General features: G+C 37.1%; 1 protein-coding gene across 8 annotated transcripts in view; it reads left to right on the top strand.

The window, feature by feature from the left end:
- LOC134354971 (CMP-N-acetylneuraminate-beta-1,4-galactoside alpha-2,3-sialyltransferase-like) overlaps positions 1 to 14,999 on the top strand; it is a 568,489-nt gene extending 553,490 nt beyond the window's left edge. For 7 of the 8 annotated variants that reach the window (XM_063064549.1, XM_063064541.1, XM_063064543.1 and 4 more), the window contains one exon: positions 3,339 to 14,999. In XM_063064549.1, coding sequence (XP_062920619.1) covers positions 3,339 to 3,428 — 90 coding nt within the window. In that variant the 3' untranslated portion in view covers positions 3,429 to 14,999. The remainder of the gene's footprint in view (positions 1 to 3,338) is intronic. The other variant, XR_010019938.1, reaches the window with a different exon arrangement.
- Positions 15,000 to 16,399: the final 1,400 nt, after the last annotated feature.

Genomic DNA, 16,399 nt, shown 5'->3' with positions numbered 1-16,399 from the left:
ATTATTATGGGAGTTTTTCACCTGGAATCCAGAGCCTTTATTGTTGTATGGTTGATGTATTAGCTTTCTACAATATATATTAGTTTGAGAGTAATATCTAGGGAATCCCAGGGTGCTCAATCAGCAGATTAACCTGTATTCCATTCCTCTGTGCAAGAAATACCTAGAGTTTTCTGAACATGCCTAGAGGTATTTTGTTGAACCGAGACTGTGCTGTGATTCTATGAATTATTTCAAGGTTTTGAATTAAGATTGAGAAAAGAGAGAAAAAGCAGTCATGTAAATATGATGTTTAACGATGGCACCAAGATTGGAGGTGTGGTGAACAGCAAGGAAGGCTTTCAAAGCTTAGCTGCAGGATCTGGACCAGTTGGAAAAATGGACTGGAAAATGGGAGTTGGAATTTAATGCAGACAAGTGTGAGGTGCTTCACTTTAAGAGGACAAACCAAGGTAGGACGTACACAGTGAATGGTATGGCACTAAGGATTGTGGTAGAAGAAAGGGATCTAGAAATACAGATCCATAATTCCTTAAAAAGTGGCATCACAAGTGAGGTGAGGGCCTCCGCTGATCAGAGTTGACCATGGATATTGCATCCATATGCAAGCCCGGGCAGTACGATATGGAGAGCAAGCTCACTGTCTCCACGCATTTGATGAACCCAAAGGAACGGCAGAAACCGATACAGTTTGGTATAAGAAGCATTGCAGGAGTTGCCAGTCAGCACTGAACTGAACGTAGGACCACCTCAGGGACTCCAGCTCTGGAGTCTTCCCTCGGAGTTTACTCCTGAAGCCTTCCCCATGAGCGCATATAGCCACAAGCCAGCGGAGGTTTGAGATCAGAGTTTTCCTTCGCCTAGATGTGTTGTCAACCACAGCTGACGAGTTCCATCTGCCCTAAGCAACTGGCTTTAAGGCGCCAGTAACTGGCCATTGCCCCTTTTCCCGTCAGTGGAAATGGTTCCCGTAAGCTGAGTAGCTAAGCCACACATGAAGGCCAGGAGCTGGACTTGGTTGTCAGAGACTGTTTGAGGCGCACACCATTGGGAGCTTTTAATAGGTAGTGGGAGCTCGTCCCCATTACCACCATTGGCTGTAACAACCTCGAGGAACCAGCATCACAGGTAGATAGGGCCATAAAGAGAACTTTTGGCTTTTATAAATCAGAGTATTGAGTATAGGAGTTGGCAAGCTCTGATAAAGTTGCATAAGATGCTGGTGAGTACTGTGCGCAGTTCTGATGGTGAGTACTGTGCGCAGTTCTGATGGTGAGTACTGTGCGCAGTTCTGATGGTGAGTACTGTGCGCAGTTCTGATGGTGAGTACTGTGCGCAGTTCTGATGGTGAGTACTGTGCGCAGTTCTGATGGTGAGTACTGTGCGCAGTTCTGATGGTGAGTACTGTGCGCAGTTCTGATGGTGAGTACTGTGTGCAGTTCTGATCACTTGCTTAGAAAGATATTAAGATTGTAAGGTTACTGAGAATATGTATAGGGATTTTGAGTTATGGGGAAAGGTTGAATATGTTAGGACTTTATTTCGTGGAGCATTGGAGAATGAGAAAAGATTTGATAGAGCTGATAAAATCATAAGGGGAACCTGAGGGGAACTTGTTCACTCAGAGGGTGGTTGAATGTAGAACGAGTTGCCAGTAGAAGTGATGAATGTGGGTTCGATGACAACATTTAAAGGATGTTTGATTAAGTATATAGATAGGAAAGTATGGAGAGCTATTGTCCGGGGATAGTCGATGGGACGAAGCATAATAACAGTTCAGTACAAACTAGATGGGCTGAAAGGCCTGTTTCTATGCTGTAGTGCACCATGACTCTATCTTATATCAATAGCAACACTTATAACAATTTACACTTATATAGGTCTACGTCTCCAAACTTAATATCTACCTTAAAAATGTGTTATCTAACCTAATATTTCTGTAAAGCACTTTAGGATGCTTCATTGCAATATACTGTAACTAGTCTTCAAATTGAAGTTGTTTTGGAGCTTATATTCAAACCAATTTAAAAAAAATCAAAGTTTAGTTTTGGAAATTCAGTTTCATTACTCCACAGGTATTTATGTTCAATTTTTTAAAACTCATAACAAATACATAGTAATTAGAAATATTCAAATTTCAAAGTAAATTTATTATCAATGTACATTATATACAACCCAAAAGTGAATCAATGAAAGATTGCACCAACTTGGGCATTCAACCAGTGTGAAAAATACAACAAACAGGGCAAATACAAAAAGAAAGAAATAATAATAAGTAAATTTACAATAAATATCAAGAACATGAGGTGAAGAGTCTTTGAAAGTGAGTCCATAGGTTGTGGGAGCATTTCAAAGATCGGGGAAGTGAGGTTGAGTGAAATTCTCCCCTTTCTTACAAGAGCCGGATGGTTGAAGGGTAATAATTGTTCCTGAACTTGGTGGTGTAAGTCCTGAGGCTTTGTTTTGATGTGCTGTACGGTAGGAAGGGTTTTACCCGTGATGGACTGGGCCGTACCTACTATTTTTTGTAGGATTTTCCATTTAAGGGCACTGGTGTTTCCATACCAGGCTGTGATGCAGCCAGTCAATATACTCTCCACAACAGATCTTTAGAAGTTCGTTAAAGTTTTAGATGTAATGCTAAATCTTCGCAAACTCCTAAGGAAGTAGAGGTGCAGCCGTGCTTTATTCGTGATTGCACTTATGTGCTGGGCCCAAGATGGGTCCTCCAAAATAATAACACTGAGGTATTTAAAGTGGCCGACCCCCTCCACCTCTGATCCTCCAATGAGGTCTGCTTTATGGACCTCTGGTTTCTGTCTCCTGAAGTCAATAATCAGCTCTTTGGTCTTGCCTATAACAGCAATGTCAGCAAACTTGGATATGGCATTGGAGTTGTGCTTAGCCACACAGTTGTAAGTATAAAATGAGTAGTGCAGAGAATTATATTCCAAAATTCTTCATATTTTAATGCTTAATAATTATAGTAAAAGCTATGTTAATTTTACCTGGAAATAGGTCTCAATCCTAAGCATCAACAGCCCATTTCTCTCCAATGATGCTGCCCAACCCACTGAGTTCTTCTAGCATCTTTGTTTGTTCATTCTAACTGTCTATTCATGCACAGTTCAGGAACTTCACATTTTGTGCTTAGTTAATAAAAGATATATTTGACTTTTGGATAAAGATGTGTATTTAAAGAAAATCTTTGGTTCCAACTAGAAGGATATCCACGTGTTTATCAGAATTTGACCAGGCTATAAGATATATTTTGAAAATATTTGTTGCCTTAAATGTGATTATTAATTTTTGATGCTCTTTGAATAATTTCTTTTCAGTCTTGGACTCATAATATTGGAAAGGAGAAAGAATTCCTTAGGAAATTGGTGAAAGGACAAGTGATTACAGATTTGACAGCTGGGATTTGAGGCAACGTTGTTTCCATCCCAAAATAAATTTGGGGAAGAAAAAGCAAGCATGAAGAAGAACATCCTGTGGACTTCAGAAAAACTCAGCTGAATATGAGGATAAAGCTTTACCAAACTACAGGGGAGACTACACATCTCTATATAAAACCTGTCATCTTGCATCAACACTATATTGAGGGGGCGGGGAGAGGGGGTTGGTGGGACGTGCTGAAATTTTGTGCAGAAACAATTCAATGCTCCACCTAAGTGTGCAATTAGAAAAGAAAGATACTGATCAATGTGCCATAATTACCTCTGGAGAAAAAAAAGCAACAGGATTGTTGAGGTATTTCTCTTTTTATAGCTTGAATGTAAAGATTTTCAGAAGTTGTATGGACAAACACTTTTACATTGTGTTAACATTTTAATTTAATATTTCCTCTCCCTGCCCCAAAATCCATGAGACTAGTGGTTCCGTCCCAGACTGTTGATTATTTGCTGCTATTCCTTTTGGGGGTAGAGGATATTTTAAAAATGTTTTTTTTTTGTGTGTCAGTAGAGAAAAGATGCTGTGAAAGCACTTAAGTATGATCAACTTATTGATTTCAAGAGCAGAAGATTGTGTATTACTGGTAAAATTTTGCTGTGTCAGTGCTTTTGAGAGCTGCTATCACTAGTGTGTGCAATGATCAGAGTGGAGGGCTCAAGGCAAATGCTGAACAGAAATCTTTGTTTGTTCAAGTACTAATGTGACAAATGTTTTAGCAATACATTTAGAGGTTCATGTTTCCAGCTTGTTGATTTGCTTTGCCAGTTTTGACATGTAATTGATACTCTTTTAGAAGGGTTTAGAACAGAAACTAATTTGGATACCCAGTTTACAATAGCTAGTTGGAAAAAAAAACACTTGCTCTCTAGCTGTTCATAAGGCACACCTATTGCTTAAATCTACATTCAACTGTCCAAAATTAATTTTGTTTTTTTTTGCACACAGATGCACCACCTAGGTAATTTTCAGCCTTGCATCTTCCTCCCACCTTTCTATGTATTGTGCAAAAAACACGGTACGGTGATTGTAGGTCAGAACACACTGACGGATGATACTGTTGTCAAATCATCAAATCTTCTGTGTTAGACTTGAGGGTTGTCAGCCATGTGATTGAAACATTAGATAAATTATTGTTAGGTTATCACTCTATCAGAAACTATTCTTAAATATTTAGTAGTTAACCTGCACCCTATTTCACTCCTGTCAACTATATTTTTCCTTAATTTTTCCCCCTTATTTGTTCAAATTGAAAATAAGATAACTATTTGAAATGAAGACTAAATCCACTTGTATAAACCTGTCCTTGGCATACCTTTCTTACCTTTCATCCTCCTACTACCAGGATCTTTCAAAGGAGGCTATTTGGTAAATCTTGTGTTAAGTGTTCTCAACACCCACTCTTCTATCAGTGTAGACATACATGCCTATCTGATGCAATCCATTATGACTTCATTAAAGAATTGTCATTTGATTCATATGAAGCACTAAGAATGGCTACATTTATTGTATCCATTAAAAGTAAGTAAGCTGTTGTGTCACAACTATGACAAAATTAACCTACTTTAGGTAACTATGATTCATTTTAGGAAAGGAGTCACACAAAGCCAGAATTGGGAGCAAATTCTTTGATAAAAAAACTTCCAATTTCAAACAAAACTAGCAGAGTAGTGCAGCTCCCAGTTTGTGGACTATGTATAATCTAAATAATATTGTTATCATTTTCTCCATTTTATTTGTTACACTGATATCGATCATATTTCCAGGTCATTATTCTCTATATTGTTTACTGCGATTAAATTCTTTAATGTGTGAACTGACCTTTCTCATTGGTTCATGCCATCCAGATATCCGGTTAGCATGTTTCACGTTAATTTGAAGAGGCCGTGAAATCTGAAAGTGTATAAAAATAGAATTGGAGCTTTCCGTTTATGTAATCAGTTTGCTCCTCAGACTGATAATATAAACTGTAAACAGACCAAACATAGAGGAAGAATGTGGGAATGTGCTGTTGATCATTTGGACGAAATATAAACCAAACAGAACATATACAGCTGAAAATGAAGCTCAAAAGTACCTGATTTTATTATTTCATAACTGCTGTACCTTTTTTTTCTGTATTTTGAAACTTGTATAGCATCAATTTTTTAAAAAAATATTTATTTCTAGCTTTTATTTCCCGAACACTTCCTTGCATTCAAAACTTCTGTTGGTCTGGGCTTGAAGCTGCTACGAAATCATCCAGCTACAAGGATTCAAACTGTCGAGTATCATGGCCTTAATGTGGATATCATTCTTACTGCTGTCCTGTGAATACCTGTGCATGCTCACATAATTTAAGTATTTTAAAGTTATCACTAAAATCATTTTCAGAGTAAGAAATCACTGCTTCAGGAGGAAAGCAATGCATCTGTCTATCATTGCTCCCATGGCACCAACTTTTTCACCAGTGACTGGTTGCAAGCATATCTTCAGAGAAAAAGCACAGTTAGCATATCTTTTCCAGTGCTGACAAACCCTAGGTGCCTGGTTACACAGTGTCTTAACAGTTCTTCTGTCATTCACTCTCGAGTACTCATTATGTTAATTCTTCGCAGAGGGAATTGTCATCATAAATGACTTTATTTAACAACTGGTATTGGGACCAGCATACTGTACCTTGACCTATTGTTCCACTCCCTTGCCGCTGAATGGTCTTACTGATCAGCCATCCATTGTAGTTCTACAACAAAATGGCAGAAAATAAAAATAAACTTTAATGAATAAAAATTTATAACAGGATAACATCTGGTGAGGGGTTCCCAAGCTGCCTTACCAATATGAAGAATGGTTAAAATTACAAAATGACCTTTTTTAGACAAGGCAAGAAAACTCTATCTATGACAACAACCATGCTGTTATTGTGGTAGTGATAATTCAAACTGTTTCAATCTAAGCATCTCTGAATGAGTAGGAATTAATTTTGTTTTCTTGGTAAAGAAAGAGTTAGATAGAGCTCTTGAAGATAGCGGAGTCAAAGGTTATGGGGATAAGGCAGGAACTGGATACTGATTGTGGATGATCAGCCATGATCACAGTGCTGGCTCAAAGGGCCGAATGGCCTACTCCTGCACCTATTGTCTATTGTCTATTGTCTATTGTAAAGGTAATTGAAAGATGGGTTCCTGACTTGCATACTAAATGGTATTCAACCAGTGTACCAGTTTTGTTTAAATGTTAAAAGTAGTCTACCAAAACCTCATGCAATTTTTTTCCCTATGTAAATAGGCTTCATTTTATTTCCAGGTTTAAAATGGCAGTCCTTGCTAAGTTCTAATCAAATTTCTTTCAGCTCTCAGCCAAGTTACTTTGATTCACATATCAGGAGATGTGTCCATTGGAAAGTACCTGACCTATTCAGCAGGATTAAAACAGCAAATGCTGGAAATATTCAACAGGTCAGACCACCTCCATGGGAAGAGACAAAAAGGTAATGTTTCAGGCCAAGGGACCATTATCAGAATTGTGAAGTAGATACCTTAATCTTATTATATTCTAGGGAGTCTAGGGGAGGGGAGTGTCTCTGATAGAGTAAAACTGGAGTGATCATGGGGATAGGTGATATGCAAGTAAATGTTTGTCAATGAATGAAATGGAGAATCAGATCAGATTTATTTTCACCGATAGATGTTGTGAAATTTGTTGTTTTGTGACAGAAATACAATGCAGTGCTATAAGTAATAAGCTTAATGGCCTCATTCTGTTCCTATAGCTTATGGTCATAATTAGAATAAGAAATATATCTAAATAAGTCATGCAAAAAAAAGGAGCAAATATAGTGCGATAGTATTCATGGGCCGTTAAATCTAATGGAGCAGGGGAAGAAGCTGTTCTTAAAACATTGAGTGTGTGTCTTCAGGCTCCTGTACTTCCTCCCTGATGAGAAGAGACTTATCCTGGCTGTCCTTAAGATGGAAGCCACCTTTTTGCGGCATCGCCTTTTGAAGATGTTTTCAAATGCTGGGGAGGACCATGCTGGAACTGGCTGAGTTTACAACCTTCTGCCTTTTCCAATCCTGTGCATTGGCTCTTCCATGCCAGATGGTGATGCAAGCAGTGAGAATGTTCTGCACAGTACATTTGTAGAAATTTGATAGAGTTGTTGGAGATATACCAAGTCAACTAAAACTCCTTGTGAAATATAGCTGCTGCCATGCCTTCTTCGTAATTGCATCAAAGTGTTGAGCCCAGGATAGATCTTCAGAGGTGTTGACACTTGGGAACTTGAAGCTGTTCAGCTTTTCAACTGCTGACCTCTTGATGAGAACTGATGTATATTCCCTTGACTTCCCCTTCCTGAAGCCCACAATCAATTCTTTGGTTTGACATTGAGTGCAAGATTGTTGCAGCACCACTCAACCAGCCAACGTATCGCACTCCTGTACACCACTTCATCCTTGAGAGTGAGAATATAGACCGGTATGTAGACAAAAGAATGTACAAGTTGCAAAATTCAGAACAGGACAACATGCCCGGCAGGTCAGGATGGGTATGTACTCTACTATCTGAGAGGGAAGGAGGGATACAACAAACAATAAGAGCCAGTGTCATAGATGAATGACTCATATGTCTATATGAGTCATTCACCTAAAGTTGTCTGAAGTCATTCATCTAAAGTCAAGTCATCTAAAGTGGGAGGTTTCAAAATTAAGTGTATAAGGCTGCAATGTGCCTATGTGAAAGATGAGGAGCTGTTTCTCAAGCTTACATTCAGTCATTGACTAGATAACCTTGTTTACAGCTTATTCCCATGGTCACCCTAGCTTCACCCTATCAGGGACATTCCCTCCCCAGCCTTCTTGCAGCTTTACAAGCACTTTTTGTCTCCTTTGCAGTTCTAATGAATGGTCTTTGAGCCAAAATACTAACTGTTTCTCTTCCCACAGATATGGTCTGACCTGCCAGGTACTTGCAGTATTTTTTATTTTCATTTCACCTTTGCAGAATCTGCATTTTTTTAAATTTTCACTATTCGGACGATAACTGGCATCAGAACCTTTTGGAATGGGAAGTTGAGCTAAACTCAATTTCTCATGCCTACATAAATGTTACTATGCACAAGTAAGCCTAGCTTTTCTTCCAGTTTGCCTTTTTTTGCTCTCCAGTTACAGGGCTTCACATCAGATGATATAGAATTATTGATTCTGGTCTTCTTGCTCATTGTATTTACCAAGAATAAAACTACTTTGATCAATATTGCTAATCATTCTTCATTTTCTGCTCCCGCCTATTTGCATATCATATTGATGACCAGTGGCTTTGAACTGATAAAGTTTGCTATGTGAAAGTTTGGTAAGTAAAAGTGATTCCATGTAACTGATTTGTGTTTATTGGGTGTATACTGGAATATATTCTAACCTATTTTACAAATCGTAATTGTTGTGCCTTTTTAAACATAATTGAATAACATAAAAAATCAGACTTGAGCAATTTTGTAAATTGCAAATATGTCAGTTAAGCTATTTAATGAATTTAAACTTGTTAACTCAACAGCCATGTCAGTTTTGTCCAGTTTACCTTTAGCTGTATGAGTCTACCGTAAGCTAGGGAATGGTTTAGAAAATGTTCTTGTTGCTTGGAATTATTCTCGAGGATTGAAGAGATAAGAGACATCTAATTCCAATGTTTTGAATTTCATCTAAATGTAATATTTATATCATTCAGAATCTAGTTTGGAATGGGATATTTCTGTTACCGAAGAAACAAAGTGAAAAAGAAAGCTTACCTTGACTGGACATTTTATCTGCTGGTGAATGACCTAAATTATTGCAGTAGTAACACCTGACAATATCATTGTTTTTACTTGGTGATCAGACAGCCTGCTGATTCCACAGTTTGAACCTTTTCCAATGTACTTTGCAAAGGTTTTAAAACTTTATAAATCATTGTTTTCTCTCCGGATTTGGACTTGGAAAGATCTCACTACTCAAACATCTATATTGTCAGAATTATTTACTTCACGTAATGTTGTTGATTACATTAGTGACAAATTCCTCATGGTTGGGAGAATAGAAGGGTATATTTAGTGCTTCATCAATAAGTGGGTCAGTTTTCACTAAAGGATGCAGTTCAACTGAAGTCATTCATTTACAAGGAATGTTATCACTGCACTAATCGATTACCAGTCTCCACATCTTTAAGGAATTTTGATTTATTAGGGATAAGACTTTCCCTTAGAACAAACAGTACAAGGTTTCGACCATACCCGCTTATGTCAGTGCCACAAACAGATATGTTTTTTTACATTTATATTGAAAAATAGCAGTTCTTTAAAGATCCTTTCAGATCTGTAACTGGCATACTATCTGTTCTGAATACTAAAAACTTCGTCCAGCTTTTATGACTAGCAGTAGGTCACAAGTTCAAATCCCAGCCATCAGCAATACTCAAACTAGTTCTGCAAGATCGCAATGCAGTAGAGAGAAGTAAAGCTGTGATTGACTTTGAAGTAATTCTGCCAGCCCTTCAGGGTTATTCTAGACTCTTCAGGAATTCATCTTCTGGACTCTGAGGAGTCAAAAAGGGACATGTAAAAACATTATAGATATTTCCTCTGAACACATGACTGGTTATTAAAAAAGATTCACACACAATAAAAGTTGTGAGAGTGAGTTAAGGGTGGAAGAAGCAGAGCAAGGCTGCAGGTGACAAATATTCTGGTGAAATCTTAAAGAATCATCTCTAACCAGAGATGACATTCCTCTAAAGTGCCATTTGAAGTATTGTATATGCTCAAGGCTTATTAGTATCATGAAACAAGAGGCTTCCCTCTGCAGATCTCACACTATCTAGTTAGCATCATGTTCTCACATCAGCAAAGTTAAATTTACTTTGAATCTGAGTGGTAGGTTTTTATCATTTCTTATCCTCCTACCTTTTAGCAGTGTAACATTACCATGTTTCTAGCTTGAATATTTCCAAGCTGACACCATACAATTTGATGCTTGATTTATATGAAGCTCTAACTCTCCAGGCTGCAGTTCAGAATAAGGTAAACATGCAATTCCATAATAAGGACACATAAGAGACTGCAGATGCTGGAATGTGGAACAAAACAAAAACTGCTGGAGCAACTCAGGCATAATCAATGGAGGCAAAGAATGGTAACATTTCAAGTTGAGACCCTACATCAGGACTGAAGGCAGAGGGAAGATGTGAGAGGATGGGGTCAGGTAGATTATAGGTGGAACCAGCTAAGGTGATTGATAAATGGAGCCCACCAGACTCTGTCTCTAAACTCAGCCAGCTGGCTCCATCTGCCCATCAACTGTCCCTCATCTGGTTCCATTTATCACCCCAACCCACCTCTATCTCTCCCCACTCGGCTCAATCTGAGGCAAAGTTTTGACTAAACCATCGACCATCCTTTCGTTTCCACAGACCCACTGAGTTTCTCCAGCAGTTTGTACTTTTGCTCCAGTTTCATCGTGGTCCTTGGAAAGATTAGTAAGTAAATCTCTTCACATTCATCCTTTTTTTTAAATTCTGGATTAAATGTAATTCTGGTTTCTACTGCTAGGAGAGAGTCCAGTGGTCCCTGGTAAAGGAAGAGAAGCATAATAAGCTGCAATAATAACATTGTAAAATGGGCAGCATAAGAGTTGCCTGCTCACTAGGCTGAGGACTATCATGGTTTTCAGGTGTTTAATTGATGTAGATTTGACCATATTTAAAACCTGGAAAGCTGTGAATTAGTGTCTGGTGTAATATGACAAAACCAACAATATTTTTGATTTTGAATCATGTTTTTATTGACTTCCTTTGAGCTGATGAGAACTGGAACAATTTGTTGTTTTTATATAGCAATAGCCAAATTGTATTTGCTTTTGTACATTTTGTTTTGGCAGTCATTATCTGAAATAAGTAATGTTTTAACACTATTTAAATGTCTTCAACCAGCTTGGAGTTCTGTGAAACTAATTGAAACAGCATTAAGAACTAGCCTTTGTTGTACTTTGTAGTGCCAATCCTAAACTGCTGCTCAGTAAAGTTATTGAAAGAACAAAGGAACAATTAAGCTTATGGATAATTAAAGTGGTTAGAACTGGAAGAGATTGGAACTCCCAACAGATGGAAGGAGGTTAGAGACTTAAGGATGATGATTGCTGTGCAAGGGTTTGAACAAGAATGAGAACTTTGAAATCAAGATTCTACCTGTGCATTCCCCATTGAAGGTCACTAAGTAGTGTGTTAAGTGAGTGTGGATAAACATGACAAAGGTTTGGATGAAAGTTTTGACAGGTAGAAGATGTGATCACAACCAAAAGATTATAACTATTAGGTATAGAAAAAAACAAAGAGTGAAGCTTACTTTCAGTAGCTGAGCTACAGTAGGGCTTTGGGTCAGACTGGTGGAAGCAGCTGAAGTTGGTAATAATGTGATCATTAGCTTATTTCAAGATCAAACAAGACCAATTCTCCCTCCAGTCTAGCTTAGCCTTGAGACAGTGGAGATGGTATTGGTGGATAGGATGTGGAGTTCATTGTGGAAACCATTAACTGTTTGACTCCCTTCTATTACCCAGTGAAGGACTTCCTAGATGATTAGTGATAATTATTTTTAAGTAACAAACAATATTCAGAGAAAGATCTGAAAATCTAGCTAGATACTCCAAGTTAAACCTACAGCTCTTTATGTGAAGGTTTGTGCACGTCTCTTTATGCCAGTAATACTCAATTTAAATTTCTAGTTTTGTTCTACCTCTTTACAGTCAATGGATTATTGTGCGAGGGTAGCTTTCTGTGCTGTTTGGCAGTTTTTTTGAGGTATTATTTTGAATAATAATGAATGATAAGCTACTAGTTATTGCTTGTTGTCTCTTTCCTTCATCCCTTCACCTTGCAGAGTTTACAAAATAAGCTATGAATCTCAGCACACGTCCATGTGAGGGAAAGGCTGGTAGGGAGAATTTTTTTGATAATTTGTTGGTTAATATATTGAACGGGTTGCATTTTGACCGGAAACTACCAACCCATTGTCTGTACTCTTCTTCGAAAAATACTATGTGGGCTTTTTATTAGGTGGGAGCAGGATGGGGATTGTGGGTTGGGTTGGAATAAATAAACTGCAAATAAGTGATAGTAATAATTTAAAAAAAACATTGTTCCAAAATGGATTTCAGAATTATTAGGTAGAACAAGTTTTATTGTTGGAAAACAGCTTAACTTTGTATATTTTTTTGTAGGTAACTGAATGGCAACCTTGCACTGCTTTACTAGAAATAACTAGACCTTGTTTAAGACATGCATGTATTATAAAAATATTGCATAAGGTAATAGTGCATAAGATCATAATTTTCTCTTGATGAAACAGCTTTTTAAAAAAAAATCAGTGGCATCTTCAATGTTGAATTATGCATTGCAGACTACTCGAAATCAGTTTTTTTAAAATGGTAACTACCATAAATATAGTAGAATTCTTCTTATCAAAAACAATTTAGAAAGTTACTCACCTGTTACTGCATGGTGCGAAAGTGTACAACTCTTGAGTAGTGTATGTTTCAAAGCTGACATTTCTAGCACATTCAACATGAAACACAAAATAAATTAGAAACTTACATGTTAGCAGATCTCTTCCTTTTGAGTTACTCCAGGACAACATTTTCATATGCTTATCTCTAAAAGAAAGATGTGGTCTTGAGTAACAAGTGGTCAGTGTAACCAGGATTTCAGGTGGGAAAGAAATGGCTTGAAGTGGATACTGTTATTGTGGATCAATGAAAACTACCCCTGGTACTTTATGTCAGACAATGAAGTTATAACAATTAAGTTGTCTCACTTACTAATTTTGAATATAACCATAAATAAGTGAAATTTTAAATTTCAGAGATATAAAATTTAATGTTCAATTGTCCTATTTGATGGAAACTTGTCTGTTTATATGCTCTGCTATGTACACTTCCTTTAGAAACAACAATGTTGTACTGGACTGACAGATCAGATTAAATGTAACTGATTATGTATGTCACTGAAGCAATAAAATTATTCGGTCATGGTTTAGACTGTTTTCTTTGTTAACTCTTCTTAATTTTCTTACTGGTAGTGCTGTAATTTCCTCTTAACCTCTACAAGTTTTAAGACTATCTTGCAAGAAACACGAAAACAACTTTACCCTTCTTATGAAATACCTCTGGAAAAGTACCTTTAGCCAAAACTCTGCTTGAACTGGACGTTTTAATGTTTAAGATGAGAAGAGAACAAAAGGTGGCGGGCAGGAGGGATTAGAAGATGAAAAGAGATGATAATACAACACAAAAAGAAAGTTAATGGAAAAAAAGAAATAAGATAGTCTTGGAGGAGTGTAAATGAAAGGAACTTAATTACTATCTATTGTTACCAGAGAAAATACCTTGAATTCTGGAAATACTTGTTTTCTGAATTTGTTGAAATCAATGTTGAGTCCAGAGAAGCCATTTGGAAGATGAAATGTTGTTTCTCAAGCTTACATTTAAGATTCATTGCAATAGTTTAGGAGGTTGAGGACTTAAATGTGGAAGCAGGACATAGACTTTGTGTAAGGTGGCCAGGAAGTAAGGATCATATCTGCAGACTTAACAAAGCCAGTTTGGTCATTTGCCATGGTAATTGTCTCACAAATTGGAGGAAATTGCATCATGACCAGTGAATAATTTGTACTGAATTAACAGGGGGGAAAATGATGTCTTCACCTGGAAAGAACATTTGAGGGTTTTGGTGATAGAGGCAAAAAGTTATAAGGAGTACAGAATGGAAATGGAGAGCTTAGTGACATGGTGTCATGACATCAACCTTTCCCTCAATGTCAACAAAGCAAAATAGCTGCTCATTGACTTCAGAAAGGATGGTGGTGTACATGCTCCTGTGGATATCAGTGGTGCTGTGGTTGAGAGCTTCGTGTTCCTAGGTTATTGTTTTTCCTTATTCTGGCTCAGTACACTGTGTAATGATCTGATCTGTATAAACAATATGCAAGACAAGCTTTTCACTGAATCTTGATACATGTGGCAATAATAAATCAAACCAAGGACAGCCACTGTACCTCCTGTACAGGAAAGTTCTGGAAGAATTGGAACCAATCAAGGATAGATTCCTAAATAACTATTTTATGCATTTCTGTTTTGAGATATCTCCAGTGCAATTAGGACCTTCACCTTGAATGTAATAAACATGAGCTCTGATCAAACATTGGCTACCATGTTTATGAAACCAACCAAGAGATTGTGATGGTGTTCAATCCTGTGTGACAAATATTAAGTTTAATTATTTTAACATTTTGAGGAGAATGACGTACTATCCCTGTGCATACTGTTCAGAGCAGGTTGGTACAGTTATTTACCTGCTTAGTTTTTTCAAATTTGTTTGATAGTTTGTAACTTAAGCCTGATCCTCATCCATCTGCAATAAGGAGGTCAAACAGTGATAGGTGATATCTTTCTAAGCCAGGCTGCAATTGCGAGTATAACCTACTTCCATCAGAAATAGCTATGACTTCCAGTAGTCTTCCTCCTTCAGCCCGTAGAATGATTGCATTTCTTACTTTGATGGCGAAAAGATGTATTTTACAACATTGGAAGGAGACTAATGTTCCAACTAAGTTCTTTTGGTTTTCCCAGAGGATACTATGTTTAAATTTGGAGAAAATTAGAAGTAATCTTTATGATTCTTCAGCTAAAGTTGAACAGACCTGGAGATCTTTTATTCAACATTTTCATTTAATGTAATTTTTTTTTCTCTCTGTCCATATTTACATTCCCTTCTTGCTTTTTAACTTTTTAATGGAGGTCGGGTTTGAGGACGTGATTGTTTTAAGTTGTTTAACTCTACTTGATTCCTAGTTAGCCCATTGCTTTGCTTTGCTTTTTAGGTTAGTTGCACGGTGGGGTTTTTTTTTGAGTTTTCTGGGTTTTTTTTTTCTTTTCCTTATTGATATGTATGAAAATTAGTATACTATTATATTACCTTGTTATTTTATATCTAAACTGCACTGCTTATACTATTTTTTGTGTATTAATATCTTTTGTAAAGTTATATTGCAACAGTGTATTAGTGCCTATATGGTTTACCTTTTGTGTACTAATTCAATAAAAAGATTTAAAAAGAAAGAAATAGCTATGACAATTAATGTAGATACATACAGGAGGAAAGTAGTTAAGTGAATGAGGGAGAAAGGTCAGAGGGATCTGCAAGTATTATTACAAAATGTAAGATGGGAGGAAATACATGTGCAGGACTAGTTGTGTGATGGAACTGTCCAAAAATTCAGATTCTATGCTATACATTTCAAACTAATTCCAGTACATCTACAAAAGTTATCAGTTTGATCTATGGATTCCATTACTGGGCAAACATGGACACACTCACACACAAGGAAAACTTGCTCATAAGGAACATAGGCCCCTTTTATAGGTCCTACTAATGATGTTAAACCTAAGAATCATATTTCTAGTAAAAATGAAAATTTACTGCTATAACATGCACAAATCTGATGTGGGAGCTTCAACCTGGTTTGCAGCTCGTGAGCAAGATCTAATTGTAGTATCAGACTGCTGAATATGATTATGTTCTCAAAAAGTCGTACAGCACAATGGCGTGCCCTTCACGTCCACGTTGACCATCAAGTATCTTTCTATACTAATTGACCAGGATATAGTTCATTGATTTCAGTGGCTTGATGATCCAAGTGTTCATCTAGATATTCAAATATTTTGAGAGTAGATTATTGTGTGAAACTGGAAAATAAGTTTTACCTGCTGCATGAAGAGGCTACCTGTCTAAACCCATAAAAATCAAGATTTCACTGCTTGATATTGAGATGAAGCATTCTTCTCAAGTGTTTTACTTTCCCCTGCTAACTCATTAAATTCCTTCACCAATTGTATTAAAGTTATCAATTCCCTTGTTCTTTCTTGTGGCTGTGTGGCAGTTTCAC

This window comes from Mobula hypostoma, chromosome 12, assembly GCF_963921235.1.
Source record: "Mobula hypostoma chromosome 12, sMobHyp1.1, whole genome shotgun sequence".
NCBI classification, from domain to species: domain Eukaryota; kingdom Metazoa; phylum Chordata; class Chondrichthyes; order Myliobatiformes; family Myliobatidae; genus Mobula; species Mobula hypostoma.
Note: the sequence above shows the minus strand (reverse complement) of the source record. Positions and strands in the feature narration are given on the sequence as shown.